Source organism: Cottoperca gobio, chromosome 22 (assembly GCF_900634415.1).
Source record: "Cottoperca gobio chromosome 22, fCotGob3.1, whole genome shotgun sequence".
NCBI lineage: Eukaryota > Metazoa > Chordata > Actinopteri > Perciformes > Bovichtidae > Cottoperca > Cottoperca gobio.
The window spans coordinates 3,005,908-3,024,091 of NC_041376.1; the positions used below are offsets into that span (position 1 = coordinate 3,005,908).

Genomic DNA, 18,184 nt, shown 5'->3' on the forward strand with positions numbered 1-18,184 from the left:
GCTGCAGAGGTTGCAGAAGTGGGATGTCAGCCTGTCAGTGCCCAGACCATACGCCGCAAACTGCATCAAATCGGTTTGTATGGCCGTCGCCCCAGACAGAAGCCCCTTCTGAAACCGATGCATAAGAAAGCCCGCAAACAGTTTGCTGAAGACAATGAATCCAAGAACATGAGTTACTGGAACCATGTCCTGTGGTCTGATGAGACCAAAATAAACCTGTTTGGGTCAGATGGTGTCCGGCGTGTGTGGCGGCACCCTGGTGAGGAGTACCAAGACAAATGTGTTTTGCCTACAGTCAAGCATGGTGGTGGCAGCATCATGGTCTGGGGCTACATGAGTGCTGCCGGCACTGGGGAGCTGCATTTCATTGAGGGACACATGAATTCCAATATATACTGTGACATCCTGCAGCAGAGCATGATCCCCTCTCTTCGGAAACTGGGCCGTAGGGCAGTTTTCCAACATGATAATGACCCTAAACACACCTCCAAGATGACAACGGCCTTGCTGAAGAAGCTGAAGGTTAAGGTGATGGACTGGCCAAGTATGTCTCCAGACCTAAACCCAATTGAGCACATGTGGGGCATCCTCAAGACGAAGGTGGAGGAGTGCAAGGTGTCCAACATCCGTGCGCTCCGTGATGTCGTCGTGGAGGAGTGGAAGAAGATTCCAGAAGCAACCTGTGCAGCTCTGGTGAATTCCATGCCCAGGAGGGTTAAAGCAGTGCTAGATAACAATGGTGGTCACACAAAATATTGACACTTTGGGCACAATTTAGACATGTTCACTATGGGGTGTACTCACTTTTGTTGCCAGCTGTTTAGACATTAACAGCTGTGTACTGAGTACTTTTCAAAGGACAATAAATCTATACTGTTATTCAAGCAGCACACTGACTACTTTAAGTTATATCAAAGTTTCAGTAGGATAATGTTATCCCCTGAAAGGATATAACAGAATATTTGCAAAAATCTAAAGGGTGTACTCACTTTTGAGATATACTGTATGTATTGTTATTTGGTCAGACACTGTGTAATAATTACATTTAAAAGTCTTTAATCTACATATGGGGAAGTAAAAAGGGAATAATGGATGTGAAGAGGTTAAAGTCACTGTTCTGTCTTCACCATAACTTTAATATGAACACGGAACTTGCTTTTCTTTCACGTCAGTATAGCAGTGAATCTATTTGAAATGAAATTGGACAAATGCCTTTTGAAAGGACATATTTCCAGCTAAGGTATTAATGTTCACGTTGCGGCTGAGCTCTCCTGCAGACTCTCAGATCCCCTCAAGGCCGTTGACACCCACACAAAACCCATCAGAGATATTTCAGACCTTCTCTGACGTCAAACTGATCATGACTAACACTTCAGCGTGGTCTCAGTGCCTTCTCTGTGTTCACCTGTGGGGAACGTACACTAAAATAATAATGTGTCTCAACTTCCAAAAGGCTTCAGATTTATAACATGTATTAATCAGTAAATGTATTGCTTTGACAGAGTAAACACACAGGTTAATATACTTTAACAGAAGCTGCTGGCAACACAAGTATCACCTAGTGTCTGTTTTTGAAAGTTCTAAAATAATTTAAATGTCATTTGGAGTTAAATTCTTAACATCATTGATTACCTGTCATTTTAATATTTGTTGTCATGTTTGTGTCTTATCAACAGAGGAAATTTCGATCAGTATTTCAGTCTCCAACTGCCAAATCCAGGAGAATGTGGTGAGAAATCACACACACACACACACACACACACACACACACACACACACACACACACACACACACACACACACACACACACACACACACACACACAGTTCGTCGGAGATTCACCACATACCATCCTAAAAATAGCCGGTGATATATATCTTGCACATAAGGCTAAGAAAGTACCAAACGAAAACCTTAAGTGGACATTAACTTACTGCCATGAGTTTAAGATGATAATGAAAAGACTTGGAGGACGTGCTGCAGAGTTTCCTCGTGCACGTCGATATGCATCAAACTAGTATTTCTGTAATGAAAACAATGATTGAATACTTTTGCTGACATGAAATAGATGAGACTAAAATGTAGTTTGAAAAATAAAAACGTTACCGTATTCTTTCTTCTTTTTGTTTAGAAAAACAAATATGTTTTCTTTTTCAATGCAGCTGTGCTCCACGCGCCATATCAAAACTACACCCGGCAGTGTATATTGTTTTCCCAACCTACTCGAATTCAGCCAGCGCAAAGCCCAGCACCTGAGGTCATAGGCGGCCGGTGGCCAGCTGAGCTCACTTTTAAACGTAGCAGTCACAACAAAATGGCTTAAGAGAAAGAAAGGAGGCGATATTGTGTCTACAAGTTGGCAGAAATGTTCAATATAATGTAATGACTACAAGAGACTAACATATCAACAGTTTTAATTTAGTAAAACTCTACTTAAATAGTTTAAGATAATACCAAAACTTGACTAGAAAAACAGAACGTTGACTAAATAAACCAACAAGGACATTTGACGTGAGACGAAGACTAAATTAGACAAACCGCTGTCAAAGTGAACACGACATTAACATCCTGTACATCCTGTACATTAACTTCATAAAGATTTACACGATGCTCTCACGTCTGCACACTCTATTCATGCAAATGTAAGCGCAGAGAACATCGAGTCCCATTTTCATGCAGACGTGCACCTTCGCCGTCTCCAAGGTGAGCACGTTTTCAAGCACCTCAAATGGAGATTACTGTGATTACTCACTCAGCCAAGCGGTTTCCATGGCGACGGATGGTAATTAGGCAGCGAGGCTCGGGGAAGGGGGAGGAGGTTTATAATATTGTATTTCTGTCCTCTTTGCTTGAGGTGTGATATTAGGCTGTCAGCTAACGGGGAAGAAAAGCAAGACGTGATTGCAGACAAGGAGAAAATATTTAGCAGTTTTGGTGTCAAAGCTTCGGCAGATCACTGACGCCGTGTCGTCACACTCAGTGGGCTCTCCTGTACAAAAAGCTTTTCTGAGAACTCCTCCACCAGGTGACGGATTGATGCAATTCACTTTTTTGTTGAACCCACTTTCTGTCACACGGCCTCGCCTTCCGCCACTTCAGCTGCAGCAGCTTTCCTTCTGAAGAACTTCACAGCTTTCAGAAGTATTAAGAGATCGTGAGCTTTAGGTGCATCAACGCGATTCCACTGCTGGAATGTAACTAAGTACATTTACTCAAGTACTAAACTGTCATTTTGAGGTACTTGTAAATCATGCTACTTTATATTTTGATGGAAAATATTGAAACTTTTTGATTTACTACGTTTATTTGATACATTAGATTCTGATTAATAAAAAAAAAAATGACTAACAACAAATGAAATGATACATTATATATATATATATATATATATATATACAAATATATATATATATATTTATATATAGATATATATTTATATATAGATATATATTTAAATATAGATATATATATTTATATATATATTTATATATTTATATCTATATATTTATATATAGATATATATATATATATTTAAATATATATAAATAAATAAAAAGGTACAGGCTGCAACATAAAAGGTCACATATTACGCTCATTTCCACGTTAATACTTTTCTTTTGGGTTTATACCAGAATATGTTTTTATGCTTTAATCTTTGAGAAACTCTTTATTTTTTAATACTGTGTTTCAGTGGGATTGCGTTGCTCGACAACAGCTTGGATCGATGTTTATATCAGCTGATGATGTCATTCAGATACAAGGGAATCGACAAGTTTGCTTTTGCTACTTTATGTATATTTGTAACACATTTATGCACTATGGCATTACTTCTCTAACTTAAGTAAAAGGTCTGCGTACTTCTTCCACCACTGGTAGTTTTAGAACCTTCACACTGGCCATCCTCCATGAACGTCCCGGTACTCAACTCTCTTAGATCCTTTGGCAGAGGGTGCAATGTCTCCTTAAGGGCTCTTGGATTTGCTTTACTTCTGAGCCTGCATTGTACTCTTTACTTGAACCATATTGAATGATTGATGTGAACTTATGCTTAGAATTGTTCTTCTGTTTTTTCAGGATATCAACTCTGTGTATCAGATTTTCCCTGATGAGGTTCTTGGCTCAGGACAGTTTGGCATTGTCTATGGAGGTAAAACAACATCCAGCGATGTAGCGCAAGCTGTGTATAAAAGATAATATATAATAAATGATACTGAGCTTGAGTTCTCATGCAGGTAAACACAGAAAGTCCGGCCGAGACGTCGCCATCAAGATCATCGACAAACTCCGCTTCCCCACGAAACAGGAGAGTCAGCTGCGCAACGAAGTGGCTATCCTGCAGGTACACGCACACACACTCTCACACAGCAGTGCTGTTGGCAGTGAATGAGACTTCCTGTTGTGAAGGACTTTATTACCGTGGCAACACTGTAGGGATATGATATTCGAACGCTGCTCAACCTGCAGCATAAACACACACCTGCACAGAAACCGCTGTTGACTTCAGTTTCATTCTCTTCTATTGTTGGAAATGTTATGATTTCATTTGATTTGATTTCTTCAGGTTGCAATTTACTTCAATATTAATTATTGTAATAAACATATTATGTTATGAGTAATTTATTAAAACAGACGTGAAAAAATTAAAATCTATACAGTAGAGTTGTTGCAATATCTGTCTGATAGCAAAGGATTTATCAAACAAAAATCTGTGGTCACGATGATAAGGATAATTTATTTGTCATTCCAGAACTAATTTCCCGGTGCAGGTACAAGCAATGCAAATTCAAAAAAGCACAAAATAAAACACTAATGATAATAAATAATAATGAAAAATTAGCATCGCCCTGGTTATTTTTCCTATTACTGATCGTAAACTCACCCGGCTAAACACGTTAGCTACATGCTGTCTCTCATTCCTGCAACACATGGTGTGCATGGACTAAGCCGTTGGAATATTCATAGCGAGAAAGTAATAAATTACATTTAGAAAATGTGCAAACGCAACAGCATCTGTCAGCTTCCAGAAATGTAGATGAAGATCATTTCTTCCCCTCCCCCTCCCTCCAGAGTTTGCACCACCCGGGCGTGGTCAACCTGGACTGCATGTTTGAGACACCTGAGAGAGTGTTCGTCGTCATGGAGAAGCTCCACGGAGACATGCTGGAGATGATCCTGTCCAGTGAGAAAGGTCGACTGCCTGAGAGGATCACCAAGTTCATGGTCACACAGGTAACACACAGATACACAAAGGATGTTCACTTGTGTCTTGTATCTGGATAAAATCCAGATGAGATACAAGACACTTTCATTCACAATGAAACCACTTGTGCAAGGTACCGAGGTACACATCTTTTGTAGTGTAAACCTGATGTCGCAGCTCTCCTCATGTTCCTCGTTTTTCTCATCTCTAGTTGGTTCTCAAATCGTGTACGTACATTTTAAAAAGGCCCATAGAGATGTATCCAAGTACATCAGACATCTTGGGCGATTTGGTTTGTCTGGAACGCACCATAGACCCAGTCTGTGTTGTTTTAAATTCTTCTTCTACTTTGAATTTCCAGCAGACTAGGCAAGGGAAGTGCATTGCTGTTTGGCAATCGACGATGAACAACTTCTGCAGTTTAGTTGCATCTTAGAGAAAAGGGTGCATTTAAACATTTTAAACATCCAGATAGAATGAGTCGTAAATAGAGATGTTCCATTAAATTTCCTTGTCCTGCTCCCCAGAGGATGAACCCTGTGTGTTTTAATTACACTGTGACCTTTTCTTGTCTCTGTTAGTTCTCATAGGGAGAGTTTGTATGTGTGTGTTTCTGTGTCACCGTCAGATCCTGGTTGCTTTGCGTCACCTCCACTTCAAGAACATTGTCCACTGTGATCTGAAACCTGAAAACGTCCTGCTGGCTTCTGCAGATGCATTTCCACAGGTAGGTGTGTGTGTGTGTCTCTGTGTCTGTGTCTGTGTGCGTGTGTGTGTGTGTGTGGCTGGGTTGTATTAATAGTAAAAAAACTAATCTGACTTGTTATGCAGATGTCTTCAATTTTAAAAGTATTATGAACATGAGTCAGAGCTTCTTTTGTAGTTGAAACTATTCAATATTCTCTTTTTTTCTAAATGCTTTTTGTCCCATATTGACAAATTAAGTTTGTAATATTTGTCTCAAAGCGTAACGGCTCAGTAAAAACAGGTTTGAACTTGCTAAGGCAGCAGCGCAATAGATGACCTGTCGGGTCAAATTCATGGAAGTGGACAAGTACATTTGCTTCTGGGCTGATTGGGAAGTGGGAACAGGTGTGCACATGGGCGGGAGAACTCAGGTGATTTGGAACAACAGGGATTTCTGCAGGTGCAGGTGAGAGTGACAGGATCTTAAAACAAGAAGAAAGCAGACAAAGAAAATGTGAAACTAGGAATCGGCTGACACAAAGTCTACATTAAAGTTTCAAAACTATTAAAATTCACTGGATGCATCTTGACATAACCCCTCTAAGAAGGATTTGTCTGTTAAAACCTGGGGAAGACTAAGATATGGAGCTGCAATATACAAGACAGTGACTGAAGACAGAAACCAGACACACACAGGCCATTAGCTTTCAGTGTAACTATTAGCAGCTTTCTGTGGTTTTCAGTCTCTTCTCCAGAAATAGCCGTTTGTGTTCGACAGACTGTTAGCTGTTAGCTCTAATGATCCAACAGGCCTGCTGTTGAGCTCACACACTTCTCTTACTGTGTATCATCTGCAAAACCTGCTTCTCTGCAATATTAGGATACAAACAAAATGTCTTAAAGACGTATTGTGAAAACATATGAAGGAACAGTTCGTGAAATCACTTCCTCTGTTTCAGAAACAGTGAAGACAAAATAAACAAGAAATCCTCTTCTGTGCGCCGGTTATTATCTACAGTCCTGTTAGCAAATGTAGACGCGATAATGGAGTTTGAGTTGAGAGACAACGTCTACGAGCGAATCATGCTTTATTTTTACACTTTAGCTAATAAAAAGCTAGTCATGTCATATGAGATTTATTTCAAGACAAACACAGGTTTTGTTGTAACAGACCTCCGTCCTGATGTTTCAGGTGAAGCTGTGTGACTTTGGCTTTGCACGTATTATCGGTGAGAAGTCATTCAGGCGTTCGGTGGTCGGCACGCCGGCGTATCTCGCTCCCGAGGTCCTGAGGAACAAAGGCTACAACCGTTCTCTGGACATGTGGTCGGTCGGAGTCATCATCTACGTCAGGTAGAAAACTCCCCTAAAAGGATCAATAGATTTGAGTTCATATTTTGTAACATCTTTTCCCTTTCTTTCACATATTTTCTCAATTTCTTCAGCTTTCTTCTTCTGTCTTTCTCTTGTGCCCTTTTCCATCAGCATGTCTTTTTTTTCTCCATAATTCCATTTACAGAATTACAGGTTAAATATGTGATAACATTTCTATATTTTATATAAAACTCCGTGTTTTCGTCTGTTCTTCAGTCTCAGTGGGACATTCCCTTTCAATGAAGATGAAGATATCAACGATCAGATCCAGAATGCTGCCTTCATGTACCCTCCTCATCCCTGGAAGAAAGTTTCACAGGAAGGTATGTCACATCGAGCTTCTGAGTGGATCTTAAAATCTGTCCAAAACCCTTTTTTTATTTAAATAAATCCAACAAGTTCTACAAAGCTTGACCTCTAACTTCACCCAACGACAGAGCCTAAAGATTTTTACAGCAATGCACTCTGGGACTTGTAGTTAACCGCTCCCCCATAGTTATTTAAAAACAGTGTTTAAGCTTTGATTTTTGTATCAATTAAGTATTATTTTCAGCTTCATTTCTCATTGAGCGTGCACAGGTTGTGTCTGTAAACACCACAGGTTTTTAAAAATCCTGGTTTGAGAAGCTTGATATGCTAGCTGGAGTACACTCGTAGAACATCTATTATATCATGTAAACACCTTATTAAGGTCTCTGATCAATCTCTGCCATGTTCGCAGGTGAGTAATCAACCTAAGTTGCATAGTAGCTAGTCAGTAAATCCAAAATGATGTTTAACACGCTCAAATAAAGGGAAGGTCCAACTTGTAGATTTGCATTGTCGCTTGTTTTCTATTACCTATGATAAGAGAACCTTAATCCAGTTCAGTAGTAAATCCTGTCCAGGCAGTCAGAAACCAAAGGTAGTTTATTCTAAACTGTAATAGGTTACTTAGTCTGTACAGCAATAAGGGTTCAAGCTAAAGTTCAGGAATCAAGATACACCTGTATGCAGACGATCAGAAACCTGGATACTGTTATAATCGTGTAAACAAGGGTATGAAGGACCAGTTTTCACTTGTTCCATGTAAAAAGGGTAATATATACATAACACTAAAAACCAGGATACTTATTTAAACACACTCAATGTTTTGATTCAATTATGTTTTTGGGTTGTTCGTCTGTCCATCACATTCTCGTGAACGCGATATCTCAGACAAGTCTGGAGAGAGTTTCTTCACATTTGAATGAATTAACTGATTAGATTGTGTTGGTCCGCCTCATTCTTGTGAACGCGCTCCCAGAAAGGCCTTGATGGAATTTCATTACATTTGGCACAAACATCCACTTGGACTCAAGGATGAGCTGATTAGAATTTGGTGGTCAAAGGTCACTGTGACCTGACAAAATATGTTTTTGAGAATTTAACACAAATTTCTAATAAGATATAACGATGAAGCGATGACATTTTGGACAGACAGGGATGTAAACTGCATCTCCACTGGTTGACGGTGGCAAACAACCGCATTCTAGTTACTGATGATTCATCCAGGAGATTTTCATGTCTGACAAACTGATATTTCTGTAAAACAACACCTGAGAGTTGCTGCAAGGTGTTTATCAGCCTTCCTCTACCAACAAATATAAATAGTTTCAACATCCCCCATACTGTCATGATCAAAGATGAATGCTTTTTTTCACCTCTCTGTGGGACTTGGTGGTTATTTTCTATCCTCAAACATCAGCGCAGGTTATTATTTCTCTCCCTGCTGCAGTATGATATCTCCAACACTTTGTCCTTGAAGTCAGTTTCTCTGCTGTTGTGTGACTCACGTTGTTGTCGTCATTGTCTCTAAATGCGTCTTCCGTGTGTGTTGGCTGGAATCGTCCTGTTGACGACGAGACAGATTTAAATCAGCCTGACTCACTCACTCGTTGGCCCGGATCCCCGAAGTGCTCTTAACCTCCTCTCCACCTCCTCATCCCGCCACAGCGACTTCGGAATAGATGATGTACAAAGCCGTTCCCTGTCAGCCGCAGAAGGATTAAATGTCAGAGAATAAACTCTTAATGCGTCAACAAATCTGCATTTTCAAAGATCACTTTTAAAGAAGACACTTTAAATGGATTCTGTCATAGAACTAATTGTTTCCTCTGCCAACAAACAAGTTTCAAGTTTTATAGTGGAGACACTTATATTGTTTTATGAGCACCATGCTGTAAAGATACCATGAACATAGACTGAATATTATGCAGCTTCCAGCACACAAAGATGTCTCATGACGTAGTTTTAGCAGTGAAATACACTCAGTCAATGCTTTTGTGATGATTTTATCCATGTTCACTTCAAATGTTGTGTTTAGGGATATACATAATAGACGACTCCATATGTTTGAATCTTCTTTAATGCATTTTAGGTTGTAGAAAGTCCTCTTTACAAACATGTTATTTTGTATGAAGGGTTATTCAATGGTTCCCAAGACTAACAATTGAAAGGGCAGAAGGAGACAAAGATAACTCTGAGCAACCGTTCGATAAGAGTAGAAGAAATCAGCAGTCATTGGTAAAAGAAACTAGAAGATTAGCATCTAAACGTGTGCAGATTTAAAGTAGTAGACTGCAGAAAGGACCAAAGAAAAATGGACAAACTCAATATTTAGAGCCCAATTGTACCGTTGCTGTTCAATAATGATCGAGCGTTAGTTATGGATTTTTTGGACTTGAAAAAAAACTGAAAATCAATGTTCCAACAGTATTCTCCCTCTGATGCAACACTATGGGGACATCGATGAAATTGAATTATTATTCAAAATTATTCCAAATGTAAATATTGTGTCTGAAATGATTGGAAGGTGTACATAGATATATTCAAGGACAACCCTGGAGAACTGAATGGAGACATAACATAACAAAGGCAGATGCTTGCGTGCAGCTGTGCAGGATGGTGTAATTAAGCAATCAACATACAATCACGTTCTGCTCAAACTGGCAAGAAGATGTTCCTGGAAGAAAGTGATAAAAACTTTGTAACAGTAAGAAAAATTATTCATAATCACAAGAAAATCTGGCCAAGAGTTGGAAAGACTGACATCGCCATCCTTCGGCCTCACTAAAGTGCAGATTAACAGTCGGTCATGTGACGCCCCTGAAGAAGAGGAATGAAGGAATATGTGAGAGACAAAACCTTGAGAAGCATTGAGAGTCCAGGCAGTTCTTGGAAAGAGAGTTGGATGGACAGATTTGTGGGGTATTCATGTGCAGGTCCATTCATGTGCATAATGCCAGGCGATGGAGGCCCCCCGTAGACCTGAGGGGCCCCGGGGTCCTTGAGCTGTTCAGACCGCTGACCCCTGAAGAAATGTTAACATCATGTTAGCTTTGCTCATTAGCCCCGGCTGGCCCCTCACCACAGGGGCTGCCCCGACTCCACATCCTCCTCCTCCTCCCCCTTCTTCATCCCTCCCTCGGTTGGACACTCAACATTTTCTCGCTTATCACTTCGTCCTTTTTCTTACTTTTTCTTTCTTTCCTTCCTTGCAGCGATTGACCTGATCAACAACCTGCTGCAAGTCAAGATGAGGAAGAGATACAGTGTCGACAAAACCCTCAGTCACCCCTGGTTACAGGTAAGACTTTAGTCAAATAAAAGTTTATTCTGAATCATTTTTGATGGATTTCTGTATTTATTCAAATGTTAAATGTGTGTAAAAGAGAGAAAACATCATAGTGTGGAAAAGGTCTCTTCATCCTTCAATCAGGCACCTGAACACAACCAAAGACTGAACACAGAAGTAGAAGCTAAATGAACAAACTTATTTTAATTCTGCGGTAACAACTAAATATTAATGTAAATACTAAAGTATAGACTGTACAAATGTTGATGATGAGGGATGTAACAGCGGACTAAAGACTTACTGCTCAGTAAAGAAAACTAGACTTCAAACAATAAACGATTGATTTAAAAGATAAGAGTTGGAGAGTAGAAAATATATACTGTACCAGACCCAAATTAAAATGTAACTTTGTGTTCTGTTTTGATCTTGCATTCACTATTTTTGATTGAAAAAGTTTTGTGTGAATGTTTAAATTCCATTTTAGACTGAATTAACAAAAGAGGAACGTTTCTTGAGTGTGACGGTTGGAAACAAAGTTTTTAGGTTTTTCCTCGCCCTATTTACCACCACCTCTTATCACATGACTGGACTTCCATACTTAGGTCACGTGACGGCAGCTGAGCAAGCTTGTTGTTTTGAGAAACGCCATAAGATATGGTTGAAAGCTCTTAATGGACCTCTGAGAGTTAAGATCTTTTGTCAAATTGATATTTCAAGTGAACATTGTTTCCTGATGGTGTCACTACTGGAAATCATTACGGTTCATCCTCTGGGGACCATCAATACCCACAGAGAGTTGTATTGTAATTCGGCCTGTAACTATGAAGACTTTTCCCCAAAATACTTCTTCTCAACTGAATCAAGGGTCTAAGGATGGAGGTAGATTGGACGTATGGATGAACCAGTTGACACTGTAATCTTTAGCACATTTTAAATAAAAAGAACATTTCACAAATTCAAAAAATGTCCACGATACAAAATATTTAAATGCATCAACAATTCTGCGACCAATGTGTTTGAGGGTGTGTTTGTATTCTCCACCAGGACTACCAGATGTGGCTGGACCTGAGGAACCTGGAGTCCCGGATGAACGAGCGCTACATCACCCACGAGAGCGACGACCTGCGCTGGCATCACCACGCCCAGCTCAGCGGCCTCGACTACCCTGTGCACCTTGTCAACGGTCCCCGCAGTCAGCTGGTGGAGCGTTACCAGGAGCACGAGGAGGAGCTGGAGACCCTCAGTGAGAGGGTCAGTGAACTCTGAGGACGGGGCTCCGACATGAGACAAGAAACAGCAACAAAAGGAAAGAAGAGAAAAGCACAAAATTCAAACAACTGAGGAGGTATTTTAAAGATCAGTCCAAACTTTTAATAAAATAACACAAATTCAAATTTCTTTCACTGACTAATTCATAACCCATTAAACCAAATAAGGGTTGTTTACGAGGGAGATATTAGGGACGCACATTGTATTATGACATCTCATAATTATGAGATAAATATCTTCTTTTGACATTTTCTTTTGATTATTTTATCTTGTACTTACAATATCTCTGTTTTGTATCGTAAAGTAAGAAACTCCTACGTCACTTGTTTCTTGATTACGAGATCCTTCTTTTTGTGAGAATGAAGTAAAGATGTCTTAATAGAAATGAAGGATGTCCCTGTTAGACAAGCTAAGGAGAGCAATCGATCAAACTATCATGCCTCGTAATAACTAAAGATTACAATGTCCATAATATCATTTAGAGGATCTTTACCTTGTAATTACAGAAAAAGGATCCATAACTTCTAGATTTGGGTCTTTCGAGTCAGTACACAGATCTCCTATGAAAGGCTGAGTCATAATTACAAAATAAAATACATAATTCTTTTTTGGGGATTGCAATGCACCATATTTTTCCGCCTTGACCAACTGATCAGAAAGCCTCAAATCTGCACATCTTCTTTCAGACAATCAGAACAAAGATGAAGCAGCTTTTATTTACATTCAGTAAACAGTTTGTGCCTCTCAATGAATCATCACTTTTCTATATACAAGACCTTGCACTGATGATTATGGTCAAGTTATGGAAACAAGCTTTAAATTAAGTAAATCAATATAGAAGACTTTTGTTAAGTTTAGCTCGGCCTCTATACATTTTACTAGAAAAAGAAAATTGGCGTCAGCGTTTATCTCGAGTCCTGACAAAAAAGTTTTTTTTGCGTGTAATGAATATTTTTTAAAGCTATAAATGTCTTTTCTTTATAAAACTTTAACTCCACCATGACAGTTAACAAATGTAGTTCCTGACGTTTTCCTTTATTATTGCGTTACTCACAAAGAAACTGATTGCATCAATGAACAATTCACTATGCTGATGATGGTGTACTCTATGTGTCACGTCCCTTTTTAGTTTTGGATATTTAATTTGAAGCATTTTGGAATAAAATCCTCAATCGTGCAAAAAAGACAAAACCGCGCAAGACGTCAATATTTTAGTTTGTCAGTATTTGTCTGGGTCTATTTGTCCAAACGCTGTATCAACCGTTGTCCAACACTGAAATGTTTAGGTGTGTTTTGCATCACCAGGGTTTATTTTTTATTTTATTCTTTCAATTTATTTTAAGGCTGTCTTGACCACAGGGAGGCGACAGTAGCAGAGCTCCCCCTCCTCATCAGTGGGTGTTGCCAACTGTGACTTAACAACAAAAAGTATTTTTAAACAGTTATTTACATCAATTGAAATAAATAAAAAGTGGAAAACTTCAAAAGATAACATCTGGCATGGTGTGCTTGTTATAATCAGTTGAACACCAGGTTCACCTGATTGCTACGTAGCGTCTTCTGTAAACAGATTGAATGTTGTAAGTTTCTCAACACATTTACTGTACGAATAGTCCAAATACACACCGCTCTCGCTTTGTACGGGATATAACCTTCAGAACATGATCACACTTGAAGCTTGTCGTAATGTGTTGCATCTATATCTCACAATTTAGCCCAGTTTTCGATGTCGTACATCTTGGAAAGCTTACCTGGCTTTGGGTTGAATGTGAAATGACTCTCTTTTTAAGGGTTTTAAATGTTTAGCTAATGCTAGCTAGACAGCAACAAACTGCTTTTCAACTTGCTTTCTGTTTCCGGTGACCACAGCTGTGCTTTACCGTTTAACACTAGAGCTGTGTTGTACTATTACATTTCATATAACCCTCCTGTTGCTGTGCTGTGCCACTGTATGATGATCTCAGGATCATGTTAAAGTTATTTTGTGATCTCGTTATATGGTTATTAAGACAAGATACACTTGATCCCCAGAGGGTGTTGCATTGGAAGAATGGAAGTAAAAACAGACATTAAACGAGTAATTAAAGACAAAGTTATGAGGTAAAGTGACATGGTGTGGTTAATAACAACGAGTCCGTACAGCTTATATGTAAACAGCGTTTTTTTTCTCAAGAATACTTCATGAGAAAAGTAGATTTTTGGCTTTTTAAACGTAGAACAATTGTTTCATAAGCACTGGGAATTGAAGCTTGTCAGGTTGAAATAATTTCAAGTAAATCTCCATCTTGTTTTCTGTATTTCTGGCTTCAATGCAGTAAACACATTTTTATTTCTGGACCTACATCTTAAAACATGACTTTTCCAAATCATTTCATACTTTGGCACTTGAGCATTCAAAATTACATTTTATTTTCCATGTTCCTCCTACAGTCATTTTCCACCAGAGCACATGGTGGGCGGCTGTAATGATCACCGCAAATACATTTTAAAAGTTTATAGTTTATTGGCCTTTGTGCTGCTCAGTGGACAGTAATGGTTGAGAAAAGGCCTCCCGTCACGCTCTACAAGACGTCTGTTTACCGATAAGCGAGGCAAAGTTGAACTGCCACATTTTGAACTCCTCCCATACAGAGACAAAGAAGAACAGCATGTATCAGGGTTATTATATTGTTATTACACCGCCATAGATCTGACAAATAAGGGCTGTTTCTCTGAAGCCTTCATGGCCTTGTCTTCTTTGTGCCTCTCTCTCGCTGATCAATGCTTCTGTCTCTGAAACTGACATTTCAGCTTCACCTGGAACAGAAATCTCAACCGTCTCATATGTTTGTCTGTAAAGAGGTGTGTGTGTGTGTGTGTGTGTGTGTGTGTGTGTGTGTGTGTGTGTGTGTGTGTGTGTGTGCGTGTGTGAATTTGTAGTTGTAGAAACGTACGTTGACAGTGAGGTGTGCTCAGCTTTTACACCTGTTATCCTCATTGTAATGTATATTTATAATATACAAAATCAAATTTAATTTATATACAGTATATATATATATATATATGTGTGTGTTATATATATATATATATGTATATATGTATATATAATATGTGTATATATGTGCATATATATATATGTGCATATTATCTATGTGCATATATATATATATATATATATATATATATATATATATATATATATATATATATATATATATATATATATATATATATATATATATATCTATTATATATATATATTGTATATATATATCTATATATATCTATCTATATATATATCTATTTTATATTTGTATATATATATTATATATATCTCTATATATTCTCTCTAATCTATCTCTATCTTTTTATCTATATATCTATCTATCTATATCTCCTATATCTATATATCTATATATCTATCTACTATCTATCTATATATATATCTTTTTCTATATACTCTTTCTCTCTCTCTCTATCTTCTCTTTTTCTCTCTCTCTCTCTATCTCTCTCTTTCTCTCCATCTCTCTCTCTCTTTCTCTCTCTTTGCTCTCTGCTGTCTCTCTCTCTCTCTCTCTTTCTCTCTCTCTCTCTCTCCTCTCTTTTCTCTCTCTCTCTCTCTCTCTCTCTCTCTCTCTCTCCTCCCTCTCTCTCTCTCTCTCTCTCTCTCTCTCTCTCTCTATTCTCTCTCTCTATTCTCTCTCTCTCTATTCTCTCTCTCTTCTATATGTATACATATGTGTACATATGAGGAGCCCAAACTACACAAAGGTGGCAATGCTGGTAGTTTACCTTCAAATTAATTTGGTAGCAAAAAATCAAGCTATTTAATGTACAAAAGTTAGTTAATCTTATGTTTGAACACTATGGAGACTTCAGAACCACCAGTGAATAATCAAAGGGCTTCTTATATAAGACTGTTCACACCAGGGATGACATCAGATAGCAACAACCGTAGATACCAATCAGCTTGCTATCTTTTTGAGATTTTCAGCGGCTACCAGGTCCCCGTATCTCCAAAAGGTTGGAGGAACTTGGAAACGATGAGTTCAAGACTAAAGAACTATACATTAGTGAGTGATTTATTTTAACTATTGCACAAAGCCAGGCTGGGTGTTTAATGAGCAGATACGAGAGCTTTATGAATGTTGAAAGGGCATAACGTACCTTTACAACCTCATCCTAGTCTGGGGTCACCGCTATGATCCCAAGGTTCGATGCTCACACGGTCTTAAATAGATTTTAATATTATAGTTTGAAAGAGGAGAGGCACATCATGGTAAATTGAACCTCGTGATATTACATTGTACCATTCCAGAGCTACGTCCTCTCAAATTCGCTCTGTTGCTTGAGTTGCTCTAACCTCGTGTTGAGTTTTGAGCATGTGTGTGTCTCTGGATATGAACTAACATTGTAGGATAAGGGTTAAAGGGCTATCTTCACAGTTCAAACGACAAAAGAACAAATGGAGGTGGATGTTTCAAATGCAGTTTGAATAGTTGTAATCTATTCAGCCACTGTGATTATATCAAAGTCTAAAGTCAAGAAAACTGTTTATTTTAGGGCGAATGTTTCTAGTAGGCTGTAAACTGTAGGCGGGTGGTTTCGACATCTTGACCCAGGAACATAAAAGAACATAAAACCCTTGGAGAATCTACACGCTCCCTTAGTTACCTCTACATATTTCAGAAAGTAAATCTATACTAGTTCAGTAGAATATTTTCATACTTCAGGTTTTCACCAGAAGACCCTTTGAGGATTTAACATCCATCAGCAGTGGATACTTCTCAACATGTAGAGTTTTCTAAATGTTGCCTGGCTTGTTGGTTGGAGGGTCTATCCTGTGTTTGAAAGGTCACATGTTCGATGAGTGTCCTCATGTAAAAACACTGACTGTAACTTATCCTGGTCTATCAAAGTGAGCTCAGTATTAGTGGAGGAGTGATTCCTCTGAGTGTGTTCAGCCTGTGTGTCCATGTTGCTGAATGGTTGACTGTTTTTTTTTTTTAATGTGGCTTCACTCCTCTGGCGTCTGCGCTCTGAACAACCTGCCTGAAGTGCTCACAAAGTATTTGCTACCTGCAGGACCTTTTAAATGTGTATTTTTTTTTCTGGATCATGTTTAAATAAAGATATTTTAAAATCAACTTGGAGATGTTGTTTGATTTAACCTCACACAGGTCAACTGCTGTTGGATATTTTCATCAATATATGACATTTTGTAAGAAAATACTCAAGTACACGTAAAAGTCCTGAATTCAAAAATGTACTCGATATGCAGAATGGCTCTTTTCCAAGTGTTATATTATTATATAATATTATATTATAGTGTTTTTAGCACTAACACACACATATAAGAGTATTTTAATATTGTAATTTGTCAATGTGGAGCCAATTTTCGATACTTTGTGTACTACTGGGTAGATTAATAGTATAGTACGACACCATATCATATAAGCATATCATGATTTTTCTAAAAATGTGAGTACAATCTATAAGCGTTACATTCAGACGAGTAAAATGTTCCCCTCTTAAATATAGCAGTGTGGAAGTATGAAGCATAACATGGAAATACTCAAGTACAAGTATCCCAAAATGTGTACATAGGTAGAGACTTTTTATGCTAAGCTAGGCTAACCCTCGAGTTGTTGTGGTATCTCCTCTTGCCTTCACTCGAGCAGGCTGCTGGGGAAGAGCTCAATGTCAGCCGAGGTTTTAACGCTCTGTGAGAGCCCTTCTAGTTTTCCTCCGTGTTCAGGGATGATGGTAATGGGGTGTGACGGAGGAAAGGCCTCGGGGGTGGTGGGGGGGGGGGGGGGGAACGACGAGGCGGAAGCGGCTCTTTAGCGAGACAAGTGGAAAGAGTCAACAACACCGACGGACGGGTTAGACGTCGAGTAATCCCTCCTGACAGGACAAGCAGCCTTTTTGTAATCACATTTAAAATGGAAATGTATTAGTCGTAACAGTTTTGTTTTTTAGCGCACTGAGGTAGAAATACTTTAGATCCGACAGAACAGCAGAGAAGACGGTAACTACTGTTCTACAGCCAGTACTAGTATTACATTACAGTACATTA

At 38.7% G+C, this 18,184-nt stretch overlaps 1 protein-coding gene across 5 annotated transcripts in view; it reads left to right on the plus strand.

Moving 5' to 3' along the window:
• The window catches only part of prkd1 (protein kinase D1), a 55,710-nt gene extending 38,528 nt beyond the window's left edge, over positions 1-17,182 (plus strand). For 2 of the 5 annotated variants that reach the window (XM_029460322.1, XM_029460320.1), the window contains exons 13-21: positions 1,677-1,729; positions 4,076-4,148; positions 4,234-4,340; positions 5,069-5,230; positions 5,830-5,928; positions 7,081-7,241; positions 7,479-7,585; positions 10,784-10,869; positions 11,902-13,615. In XM_029460322.1, the coding sequence (XP_029316182.1) occupies positions 1,677-1,729; positions 4,076-4,148; positions 4,234-4,340; positions 5,069-5,230; positions 5,830-5,928; positions 7,081-7,241; positions 7,479-7,585; positions 10,784-10,869; positions 11,902-12,123 (1,070 nt within the window). In that variant the 3' untranslated portion in view covers positions 12,124-13,615. Of the gene's footprint in view, positions 1-1,676; positions 1,730-4,075; positions 4,149-4,233; positions 4,341-5,068; positions 5,231-5,829; positions 5,929-7,080; positions 7,242-7,478; positions 7,586-10,783; positions 10,870-11,901; positions 13,616-17,163 lie in introns of those variants that run through there. The other 3 variants (XR_003834363.1, XR_003834362.1, XM_029460321.1) reach the window with 3 other exon arrangements.
• Positions 17,183-18,184: the final 1,002 nt, after the last annotated feature.